Source organism: Panulirus ornatus, chromosome 59 (genome assembly GCF_036320965.1).
Source record: "Panulirus ornatus isolate Po-2019 chromosome 59, ASM3632096v1, whole genome shotgun sequence".
NCBI classification, from domain to species: Eukaryota; Metazoa; Arthropoda; class Malacostraca; order Decapoda; family Palinuridae; genus Panulirus; species Panulirus ornatus.
This window is the reverse complement of record NC_092282.1, coordinates 703,077-716,422: the sequence shown is the minus strand read 5'-3', so window position 1 is coordinate 716,422 and position 13,346 is coordinate 703,077. Positions and strand designations below refer to the sequence as shown.

Here is a 13,346-nt window from a genome sequence, read left to right as displayed (position 1 = left end):
GGTTAGGTATGTAGTTAATGGTATGATACAACAGTAAGGTATGTAGTTAATGGTATGATACAACAGTTAGGTATGTAGTTAATGGTATGATACAACAGTTAGGTATGTAGTTAATGGTATGATACAACAGTTAGGTATGTAGTTAATGGTATGATACAACAGTAAGGTATGTAGTTAATGGTATGATACAACAGTTAGGTATGTAGTTAATGGTATGATACAACAGTTAGGTATGTAGTTAATGGTATGATACAACAGTTAGGTATGTAGTTAATGGTATGATACAACAGTTAGGTATGTAGTTAAAGGTATGATACAACAGTTAGGTAGTTAAAAGTATGATACAACAGTTACAAGGGAATCAATACTAGAACAACAGTAAAAAAAAGACAATAAATGGGTCGGATTTATGATGAAATTGATAGGGTTGATGAGAATCTGACGGTAACAGTCAAAATATACATATACTAGGAAGTCGAATGACAGATTGAAAGTAAGAGGCAATGAGAAAGGTGGAGAGAGAAACACTGGAAGAAGACCAACAAATGATGGATGAAAGAACTCGTAAAGCAAGAGAATGACGTTAAATATTAATTTTGACAACATAAAAAAAAAAAATAAAAGCTGCAGAATGCGTATAAAGGAATGAGATGCAATACACAAACTAATTAGAAGTTTTTCATTAGAATATAATGGCATCATGAACAGCATTATGAGGATACGATAAATGTCAGGGATAATTTTGAGGTTGCAGAGATTCATGAGCATTATGCACTGGAAGGATCATTTTGATTCATAAGGATAAATGAATGATCATTTCCAAAATATATGTATTTTATTCCAGCACATTTCAAAAGTTATAATGAACTTATTTTAAGACGTTTATCTAGTAACACTTCCGGTGGACGATGCCAGCGCCAAACTCATCGTACTCTTTTTTGGTGATCCACAACGGCTGGAAGGTGGACAGAGAGGCCAGGATGGAGCCACCGATCCAGACGGAGTACTTACGCTCGGGAGGAGCAATGATCTTGATCTTGATGGTGGAGGGAGCCAGAGCTGTGATTTCCTTCTGCATGCGGTCAGCAATACCAGGGTACATGGTGGTACCACCAGACATGACAATGTTGGCGAACAGGTCCTTCCTGATGTCAATGTCGCACCTCATGACTGAGTAGTGAACTATCTCATGCATACCAATACATTCCATACCCAGGAAGGAAGGCTGGAAGAGAGCTTCGGGTGCACGGAAACGTTCGTTGCCGATGGTCACCACCTGACCGTCAGGGAGCTCGTACGCTTTTTCAATCGTATAAGAAACAGAAGCAATATTCATCTCATTCTCGTAGTCTAAAGCCACGTAACCAAGTTTTTCCTTGATATCTCGGACAATCTCCCTCTCAGCAGTGGTGGTGAAGGAGTATCCACGTTCTGTCATGATTTTCATGAGGTAATTCGTTAAATCACGACCAGCTAGATCAAGACGAAGCATAGCATGAGGAAGGGCGTAACCCTCAAAGATGGGACATGTGTGAGTGACACCATCGCCAGAGTCCAGCACAATACCCGTAGTACGGCCGGATGCGTACAGGGACAGCAAGGCTTGGATAGCTATATACACAGCAGGAGCTTGAAAGGTCTCAAACATTATCCTTGTCATCATCTCGCGGTTGACTTTAGGGTTCAAAGGCGCCTCGGTGAGAAGAATGGCTGAGTCTTCAGGGGCAAGACGCAGTTCGTTGTAGAAAGTGTGATGCCAGATCTTCTCCATGTCGTCCCAGTTGGTGATGATGCCGTGCTCGATGGGGTACTTGAGAGTCAGGATACCTCGCTTGCTCTGGGCCTCATCACCGACGTAGGCGTCCTTCTGACCCATACCGACCATGACACCCTGGTGACGAGGACGGCCGACGATGGAGGGGAATACGGCGCGGGGAGCGTCATCACCAGCGAAGCCGGCCTTCAGAACGCCAGAGCCATTGTCCACAACCAGTGCTAATGAGTCGTCATCAGACATAGCAGTAGACTTGTATCCTGTAAAGATGAAAAAGAAAGTTATTCTAGATGATGTCACTGCAACATACATTTCACTGTTTTCAGAAGTTCACTATGACGAAAGGCAAAATTCTTCTTCCTTACTTTCCCAAGACTGAATGTGGCGGAGACGAGCTCCTCCTTATATTCCAATTGCCGGAGGGACAGAGTTAACAATTATATCAGGTGCTTCGTAAAGACTAGAAAGAAAGCCGCTTCTTCTGTGACTGTGTTCTCAACATTTATTTGGTTTTAACTCAGTATAGTTCTCGAAAGATACCATTTTATAGATATACTGTACATTACTCAAAGAAAACGTAGAGTATATGAAACGGAATTTCCTCAACCTCCTTCCTTGACAACCGGGTGTTGGTGTGTTTCTTGGGGCGCTGTAGCTGACTGGGCTCTACCAAAATATAATCCCAGATACAGATAGCTAAGCTCTTGCGTAAAGTTTACTTATTAAACAACATAGTAGTAATCAGTAGTATGCAAACATTGTTTAAAGTGTTTTACCTATTACGGAATACTGTAACGTATCAGATATATTTTCAAGCAAGAAATGGAGAATCTTATTATCTTTATTATGAAATAATGAAGTAAACTTTTTAACGAACTATACAGAGAGGCCTCCCGGGAGACCCAGCTGACTGTGCCAAGTACACTGACTCCAGTATTGCAAAGTCCCTCAGCTGACCGTGGCAAAACTGTCTTGGTAAACACTTTTCATACTTTTCAGTAGTTTTTTGATGTCAGAATAGAAATAGCGGATCTGAGAACAGTGTTATACGAGTTTTATTGTTATTATTTTGTAGATCATGATATTTCATATCCTGAACGAGTCTGGAAAAAGTTGTCTTCAGCTCATTCCTTTGATAAAACTGCTGAGTATGTTGGCAGACTCAGGCAAGATATGGGTGATGAGACACAGAAGTGAAGCCAGCGAGGAAGAAGGAAGTAATTGATATCTTTTCACATTTGTTTTCATAAATATAAATAAATAAATACCTCATCAAGACACAAGGAGTGTTGGCTGTCTGTTGATTTACGTATGTTCGTCTGTTTCACAGACGACGGTGTAGTAAGCCGGCACTCAGGTAGTCGGTATTATCCCCTCCAAGATGTAGGTTCTTGTCTTTCCTATCTACCGCACGTACATGTGGCTTGCTGGAGTTGTCTACAATCACATATCTCATAATTCATACATCTCTGTATCAAATCACAAATATCCAAATTGATTTATATACTTGTAAACATATGGAAGTACATCCATCTTCATAAAGTCTCTGTGGTGCTGAGTTGGAACGGAGCTGCCAGTCAAGGAGGGCTGAAGGGTTCCTGTGAGTGCGAGCAAGCGATCAGCACACCTCTACCAATGCTTGTGCAAGACCTGACAGTGTTTTGTCCACTTCTGCAACATATACACACCAGGCCCAACCTCCTTTGTGTTGAGCACAATCTGTCTCCTTCATCAGATCCTCTCAATGAAACCATCTGTCCCAGGCTGCCTCTCCTCGTTACTATCAAGTCTGTAAAATACTTGCCATCTTTCGGTTCCAAGGGCGTGGCTTGTGTTCACTACAATGCAAAAACACAGATTGATTTCTTTCCTTGTTGATCTTAAGGTTTCCAACTCTGCAGTGATGTTGCTTAGAATCTCTTCACCACCTATGAATTTGTTTTGTTGTTCAATTATTTTCCCTAGTATCTCCAGCTATATACAACTCTTCGGTTAGATAACCTCATGCTGTGAAGCGCTGTTCTCTTTATATCTATATACTGAGATCCTCTATGAATAGATTTCATTGTACAGCACAAAAATTAGCTTGGCTCCGCTCGTGATGATTGTGGTAAAGTTGAGACTTTTTCCCTTCCTAACGATTTGAAACAACCAGTTAAACACACACGCCACAAGATTCACATCCTCGTGACAACCCTACGGCACACGTTCTGATTCTTTATTTTTCACTTAACCTCCAACCCTCCCTCTGTACATACACTATTTCTACCTCCTTAAGGTCTCTCGATCACGATCTTATTCTATTACTTTCACCATCAAAATATCAACCATGGCACTATGGGATGGCCCAGTGGTATCTCTTGCCAATTTTATGCTGGCTTACCTTGAGACCAGTAATGCCTCGCCAGCCGTGATACTTACAGCTGCACTGACCCATACAATGGCCATTTTGGCTGGTTGAAGACCTCTGTCACCTCTACATAACCTCTATCGCCTCAGTCATAGTTAGATGGTTTTTTCTGATGTTAGTCACATCGAGGAATGTGTTGGGTCAAGAAACTTTTCCCGTCTTCAGGATGTCATTCCGTTTTCAGTTATGCTGGAATCATTGCTAAATACTTACTCAGCGACTATCATTCACTCATGAAAATAAACGTGTGGCTTAGAATTCTTCATCAGGTGGATGTCTCTGGTCCGTAATCAAGAGCATCGCAACTGCCTTTACTGTACTTTTCATACCAGATTAACGCACAACTAACCATCCTGTTGATAAAACCGTTACTTTTTGTTCTCATTTTCCTCTAGGTCTCCTTTACATGATTCATGTTACAGCCTTCTAACTCTCACTAAGCCAATCCCCTCTCATATTATTTTTGTATGACAAGATCTTCCGAGAAATGTTTCTCTATAATGGGCCATATATACGTACCTTTGTACAGGGCCAGGTATATGTCCCTCTATAATGAGCCACGTATACGTCCCCTGTATACTGGACCAGCCACACGTCCCTCTTTCCTGGGACAGGTATATGTACGTACGGTCATAATCGCATTCCTCCTCTTGGACGAAGGGAATTTCCCTCTGACCTAACTCCGATCTTTCTTTGCTTATTTAATTTTTTTTTTTTTTTAAATCTTGAACTTCCCTTCTTTTCGGAAGCATCTTTTATTGCAGTCTACCCCCAAAGAAAAGAAACTGTCCTAACCCTTCTAGCTATCACACCATCGCTCTTACTTTTATTATACCCAAAGTATTTTAAAGGCTCCTTAGATTTCACTTTATTTTCAGTTAGAATCTTATACATTCTTTCCTTCCTCAAGAGCTAAGGCTGTCGCAATGCAAGGACTCCTGCTGGTCTTACTTCCTATGTAATTCACTCCTGGTCCTTGTCTCACTGATTTTGATGAATCGTTTGTCGTGGTTCTCGACATCTCTACGGCATTTATGTGTGGCATACGTCTTTGCTTTCTATGTTTTCTTCCTTTCGGTTTTCTGCTTTCCACTTTTCTCCAATACATAGATTTCTTTCTAGTAGTTCCAGTGCGGGAGTCGTTCACGGTGCGACTATATGCACAGTATAAACTTTGTGGGAGATTGATTTTGCAGAAGTCGGGGTCCCCATCCCGCAGGCTGCCACCACCAGCAACACAAAGTTCTTCTTAATAGACTCGCTGGTGTGTGTCTGTATCTTGTGTTGTTGTAATATTCTGACTAGACTCGCTGGTGTGTGTGTGTCTTAAAATCTTGTGTTGTTGTGATCTCATGGTTACACTTGCAATATGTAACAAATGAGTTTCGTTCTTTTTAGAAGTTTGCAATACTCGATCTTATTGACTGGAGTAATGCCAATTTAGTTATTAACTGTGACTCCTTTACCACGAAAAATATCATTGAATCTTCAGTTATTAAATGCACAAAGAATTGTCTACACAAATTGGATAGCTTTGTCGTAGGCAAAATATGTAAACATGATGCCTGACTCGAACGCCACAACCTGAACACCACCATCCGGTAACGCTTGTTTACCAGTGGCGTCTTAACTACGTCTCTCCCTTGAATATCTACTGACTGTTCTACGTCTTGTATCACATTCTTGTATCTCCCTTTATGATGTGATCATTACACGAAAGTGCACTTGGGAACTTTCCGTGTTTCATGTTCTTGTGTTTTTTGGCATATACTAGATCATGCGCACCAGTGTGACCTTTTGCAATATATATATATATATATATATATATATATATATATATATATATATATATATATATATATATATATATATATTTACTTATTTATTCATGAGCGATATTAGTTATCCGTTTCTTGGATCCTGTCATCAACAGGATCTTCGGTAAATAGAAAAGAATAGCATCTCTACGAATATAGTATTTATTTGTTCCTATAAATCGAATTCACAATAAACATATATATATATATATATATATATATATATATATATATATATATATATATATATATATATATATATATATATGTATATATATCTATGATATAACATTTCGTAGCTAAAAGCTTATAAGAGTACATCTTATGAGTACCTCCTACGACAACTCTAGAAGCACTTGCGATGAACTACAGCGGGGCCGGACTCGTCGTACTCCTCCTTGGTGATCCACATGGTCTGGAAGGTGGACAGAGAGGCCAGGATGGAGCCACCGATCCAGACGGAGTACTTACGCTCGGGAGGAGCAATGATCTTGATCTTGATGGTGGAGGGGGCCAGATTGGTTAGTTCCTTCTGCATGCGGTCAGCAATACCAGGGTACATGGTGGTACCACCCGAGAGAACGTTGTTGGCGTACAGTTCTCTTCTAATGTCAACATCACACTTCATTATGGATGTATATACTGTTTCATGAAGACCAACACATTCCATTCCCAAGAATGAAGGTTGAAAAAGACCTTCTGGGCAGCGGAACCTTTCGTTACCTATGGTTACCACTTGTCCGTCCGGCAATTCGTATGATTTATCAAGTGACGAAGAAGCAGCAGCTACATTCATCTCGGACTCAAAGTCTAGAGCAACGTAACAAAGCTTTTCCTTGATATCACGGACGATCTCACGCTCGGCTGTTGTGGTGAAGGAGTATCCACGTTCAGTCATAATTTTCGTAAGATAGTCTGTTAGATCGCGGCCAGCCAGGTCGAGACGAAGAATAGCGTGGGGCAGAGCATATCCCTCAAAGATCGGGACACAGTGGGACACACCGTCGCCAGAGTCCAGCACGATACCTGTGGTACGACCGGAGGCGTAAAGGGACAGCACGGCCTGGATGGCCACGTACATGGCTGTGGTAGCGAACGTTTCAAACATAATTTGAGTCATTTTCTCTCTGTTAACCTTTGGGTTAAGTGGAGCCTCAGTTAGAAGCACAGCACACTCTTCAGGGGCAATACGGAGTTCGTTGTAGAAAGTGTGATGCCAGATCTTCTCCATGTCGTCCCAGTTGGTGATGATGCCGTGCTCGATGGGGTACTTGAGAGTCAGGATACCTCGCTTGCTCTGGGCCTCATCACCGACGTAGGCGTCCTTCTGACCCATACCGACCATGACACCCTGGTGACGAGGACGGCCGACGATGGAGGGGAATACGGCGCGGGGAGCGTCATCACCGGCGAAGCCGGCCTTGACCATGCCGGAGCCATTGTCCACAACCAGGGGGCATGTCTCGTCGTCACACATGGTCGTTCCCTGGAAAAAAGAAAGTTATGTTTAGAATTTGTTCCCGGTTGATACATAATGCGGCCACTGTGAAGCAAACTTTGTATAGATAATCATATTAGTAAAGAAATTCATCCACGTTTTTTGCCATGAATCTACCTAATGTTTGAGTATTGTCCATTTAAAGAGTACCCTTTCTTAGTATTTCATACCATTGTTAGTTATATTGAAAAATAAACACTTTTATTTCGTCATCGAGGTATCTTTGAGACACTTTCCATGTGTATCTACAGATTTTAGGTGTATTTGTGAATCTTTGTATACATGTTTGTGTCCATTTGTCTGTTTAATGTGAGTATGTGTTTGTTATTTGCAGAAATAGTATCAACAAATGCTTATTTAAACTAACTGCGATCAAAGGCTGAAAATATACAGAAAGAAACAAGTATAGATAGTTGTTGATGTCCATACCTAGTTGTTATTGATGTATATGCCTGCTTGTTATCAATGTACATTCCTACTTCTTTTTGATGTACATATCTATTTGTTATTGATGTATATACCTACTTGTTATTGATGTATATATATCTACTTGTTATTGATGCATATGCCTGCTTGTTATCAATGTACATTCCTACTTTTTTTAATGTACCTAACTACTTGTTATTGATGTATATATCTACTTGTTATTCATGTATATATCTACTTGTTATTCATGTATATACCTGCTTGTTATCAGTGTACATTCCTACTTCTCTTTAATGTACATATCTACTTGTTATTGATGTATGTATATACCTACTTGCTATTGATGTACATATCTACTTGTTATTGATGTACATATCTACTTGTTGTTGATGCACACATCTACTTATTATTGATGTATATAGCTACTTTTTATTGATGCATACACCTACTTATTACTGATGTACATACATACGTTTTATTAATGTATATACATACTTGTTAATGATGTATATATTTAATTGTTATTGATGCATATACATTTTTATGTATATACCTACATGGTATTGATTTATGTACATACTTGTTATTGATGCATATATCTATTTTGATGTTTACCTATTTTGATACTTACATACTTGTCATTGATGTGTATACCTGCTTTTTATTGATGTATTTACCTACTTTATATTGATGTATATACCTACTTGTTATTGATGTATATACCAACTTTTTATCGATTTATTTACCTACTCTATTTTAATGTATATACCTACTTGTCATTGATGTATATACCTACTTTTTATTGATGTATTTACCTGCTTGTTAATGATGCATATACCAACATGTTATCGATGTATGTATTCATTATTGACGTATATACCTCCTGTTATTGATGTACATACCTACTTGTTATTGATGCATATATCTATTCATTATTGATGTATATACGTAATTGTTATTGATGTTTATACATGATATTGATGTATATACCTACTTTTTGTTGATGCATGTACCTATTTGTTTTGATGTACATACCTACTTGATATTGATGTACATACCGTCTAGTTATTGATTTATTTACCTACTTTTTATTGATGTATATACCTATTTTTTAATGATATATATATATATATATATATATATATATATATATATATATATATATATATATATATATATATATATATACATAATGTTCTCGACTTCCACACATTCTTCAAGGCCCCCAGAATTTTGAAGGAATAGTGGTTCCAACAATGTTGTATGGTTGCGAGGCGTGGGCTATGGATAGAGTTGTGCGCAGGAGGATGGATGTGCTGGAAATGAGATGTTTGAGGACAATGTGTGGTGTGAGGTGGTTTGATCGAGTGAGTAACGTAAGGGTAAGATAGATGTGTGGAAATAAAAAGAGCGTGGTTGAGAGAGCAGAAGAGGGTGTTTTGAAGTGGTTTGGGCACATGGAGAGAATGAGTGAGGAAAGATTGACCAAGAGGATATATGTGTCGGAGGTGGAGGGAACGAGGAGAAGAGGGAGACCAAATTGGAGGTGGAAAGATGGAGTGAAAAAGATTTTGTGTGATCGGGGCCTGAACATGCAGGAGGGTGAAAGGAGGGCAAGGAATAGAGTGAATTGGAGCGATGTGGTATACCGGGGTTGACGTGCTGTCAGTGGATTGAATCAAGGTATGTGAATCGTCTGGGGTAAACCATGGAAAGCTGTGTAGGTATGTATATTTGCGTGTGTGGACGTATGTATATACATGTGTATGGGGGGGGGGGGTGGGCCATTTCTTTCGTCTGTTTCCTTGCGCTACCTCGCAAACGCGGGAGACAGCGACAAAGTATAATAAAAAAAAAATAATATATATATACATATATATATATATATATATATATATATATATATATATATATATATATATATATATATATATTCTTTTTCTTTTCTTTTAAACTATCCGCCATTTCCCGCATTAGCGAGGTAGCGTTAAGAACAGAGGACTGGGCCTTTGTGGAATATCCTCACCTGGCCCCCCTCTGTTCCTTCTTTTGGAAAATTAGAAAAAAGAAAAAAAAAACGAGAGGGGAGGATTTCCAGCCTCCCGCTCCCTTCCCTTTTAGTCGCCTTCTACGACACGCAGGGAATACGTGGGAAGTATTCTTCATCCCCTATCCCCAGGGATATATATATATTTCTTCTTTCATACTATTCGCCATTTCCCGCATTAGCGAGGTAGCGTTGAGAACAGAGGACTGGGCCCTTGAGGGAATATCCTCACCTGGGCCCCTTCTCTGTTCCCTCTTTTGGAAAATTAAAAAAAAAAAAAAAAAAAGTGAGAGGGGAGGATTTCCAGCCCCCCGCTCCCTCCCCTTTTAGTCGCCTTCTACGACACGCAGGGAATACGTGGGAAGTATTCTTTCTCCCCTGTCCCCAGGGATAATATATATATATATATATATGTATATGTATATATATATATATATATATATATATATATATATATATATATATATATATATATATATATATATATATATATATATATATATATGAAACACGAAAATGAAACACGAAAAGTTCCCAAGTGCACTTTCGTGTAGTAATGTTTACCAAATGGCGTCCTAGCTTCGTCTTTTCGATGTATATCAACTGACTGTTATATTTCTTTCTTGTGTCTCCCCTGATGTAATTATTACACGAAAGTGCACTTGGGAACTTTTCGTGTTTCATTTTCCCCGTGGACTCATAGGAATATATATATATATATATATATATATATATATATATATATATATATATATATATATATATATATATATATATATATATTTCTTTTCTTTTTCTTTCTTTTAAGCTATTCGTCATTTCCCGCGTTAGCGAGGTAGCGTTAAGAACAGAGGACTGGGCCTTTTTTGGAATATACTCACCTGGCCCCCTCTGTTCCTTCTTTTGGAAAAAAAAACGACAGGGGAGGATTTCCAGCCCCCCACTCCCTCCCCTTTTAGTCGCCTTCTACGACACGCAGGGAATACGTGGGAAGCATTCTTAATCCCCTATCCCCAGGGATGATATATATATATATATATATATATATATATATATATATATATATATATATATATATATATATATATATATATATTGGAAAGAATCACAATTTTGCGCGTAATCAATTATATTCTTATGAGTCCACGGGGAAAATGAAACACTATAAGTTCCCAAGTGCACTTTCGTGTAATAATCACATCATTGTGGAGACACAAGAGAGAAATATAAGTCAGTTGATATACATCGAAGAGACGAAGCTAGGACGTCATTTGGTAAACATGTGATTGTCCAAAACTCATAGGAATATCTTGATCACGCGCAAAACTGTGATCCTTACCAATATATATATATATATATATATATATATATATATATATATATATATATATATATATATATATATATATATATATACATATAAACTTGTTACCGATGTATATACTTGGTATTGATGTATATACCTCTTGTTATTGATATTTCTATATATTATTGATGTATATACCTATTTGTTATTAATGCATATACCTTCTTGTTAATGATGTGTATGCCTACTTGTTATTGATGTCTATACCTACTTGTTATTGATATATGTACCCACTTGTGATTGATGTATATATACTTATTGATGTACGTACCTATTTGTTTTTGATATATATATATATATATATATATATATATATATATATATATATATATATATATATATATATATTTATTTGTCGCTGTCTCCCGCGTTTGCGAGGTAGCGCAAGGAAACAGACGAAAGAAATGGCCCAACCTACCCCCATACACATGTATATACATACACGTCCACACACTCAAATATACATACCTATACATCTCAATGTACACATATATATATATATATATATATACACACACACACAGACATATACATATATACACATGTACATAATTCATACTGTCTGCCTTTATTTATTCCCATCGCCACCTCGCCACACATGGAATAACATCCCCCTCCCCCCTCATGTGTGCGAGGTAGTGCTAGGAAAAGACAACAAAGGCCCCATTCGTTCACACTCAGTCTCCAGCTGTCATGTAATAATGCCCGAAACCACAGCTCCCTTTCCACATCCAGGCCCCACATAACTTTCCCTGGTTTACCCCAGACGCTTTACATACCCTGATACAGTCCATTGACAGCACGTCGACCCCGGTATACCACATCGATCCAATTCACTCTATTCCTTGCCCGCCTTTCACCCTCCTGCATGTTCAGGCCCCGATCACTCAAAATCTTTTTCACTCCATCTTTCCACCTCCAATTTGGTCTCCCACTTCTCCTCGTTCCCTCCACCTCCGACACATGTATCCTCTTGGTCAATCTTTCCTCACTCATTCTCTCCATGTGCCCAGACCATATCAAAACACCCTCTTCTGCTCTCCCAACCACGCTCTTTTTTATTTCCACACATCTCTCTTACCCTTACATTACTTACTCGATCAAACCACCTCACACCACATATTGTCCTCAAACATCTCATTTCCAGCACATCCACCCTCCTGCGCACAACTCTATCCATAGCCCACGCCTCGCAACCATACAACATTGTTGGAACCACTGTTCCTTTAAACATACCCATTTTTGCTCTCCGAGATAATGTTCTCGACTTCCAGACATTCTTCAAAGCTCCCAGGATTTTCGCCCCCTCCCCCACCCTATGATTCACTTACGCTTCCATGGTTCCATCCGCTGCCAGATCCACTCCCAGATATCTAAAACACTTTACTTCCTCCAGTTTTTCTCCATTCAAACTTACCTCCCAATTGACTTGACCCTCAACCCTACTGTACCTAATAACCTTGCTCTAATTCACATTTACTCTTAACTTTCTTCTTTCACACACTTTACGAAACTCAGTCACCAACTTCTGCAGTTTCTCACAAGAATCAGCCACCAGCGCTGTATTATCAACGAACAACAACTGACTCACTTCCCAAGCTCTCTCATCCCCAACAGACTGCATACTTGCCCCTCTTTTCAAAACTCTTGCATTCACCTCCCTAACAACCCCATCCATAAACAAATTAAACAACCATGGAGACATCACACACCCCTGCCGCAAACCTACATTCACTGAGAACCAATCACTTTCCTCTCTTCCTACACGAACACATGCCTTACATCCTCGATAAAAAAAACTTTTCACTGCATCTAACAACTTTCCTCCCACACCATATATTCTTAGTACCTTCCACAGAGCATCTCTATCAACTCTATCATATGCCTTCTCCAGATCCATAAATGCTACATACAAATCCATTTGCTTTTCTAAGTATTTCTCACATACATTCTTCAAAGTATATATATATATATATATATATATATATATATATATATATATATATAT

General features: G+C 38.8%; 3 protein-coding genes across 14 annotated transcripts in view; 1 reads left to right on the top strand and 2 right to left on the bottom strand.

Annotated features, from left to right (window-relative positions):
- Nucleotides 1–13,346, top strand: part of LOC139767180 (actin, muscle-like) — a 110,213-nt gene that overhangs the window by 40,019 nt on the left and 56,848 nt on the right. The window lies entirely within an intron of this gene.
- Nucleotides 1–13,346, bottom strand: part of LOC139767168 (actin-3, muscle-specific-like) — a 208,480-nt gene that overhangs the window by 139,274 nt on the left and 55,860 nt on the right. The window lies entirely within an intron of this gene.
- LOC139767176 (actin-3, muscle-specific-like) overlaps nucleotides 666–13,346 on the bottom strand; it is a 34,942-nt gene continuing 22,261 nt past the window's right edge. For 6 of the 8 annotated variants that reach the window (XM_071696216.1, XM_071696217.1, XM_071696213.1 and 3 more), the window contains 2 exons: nucleotides 6,334–7,487; nucleotides 1,897–2,034 (listed from right to left, as the gene is read on the bottom strand). In XM_071696216.1, coding sequence (XP_071552317.1) covers nucleotides 6,348–7,478 — 1,131 coding nt within the window. In that variant the 5' untranslated portion in view covers nucleotides 7,479–7,487 and the 3' untranslated portion in view covers nucleotides 1,897–2,034; nucleotides 6,334–6,347. Of the gene's footprint in view, nucleotides 2,035–2,139; nucleotides 2,973–3,042; nucleotides 5,902–6,333; nucleotides 7,488–13,346 lie in introns of those variants that run through there. The other 2 variants (XM_071696218.1, XM_071696222.1) reach the window with 2 other exon arrangements.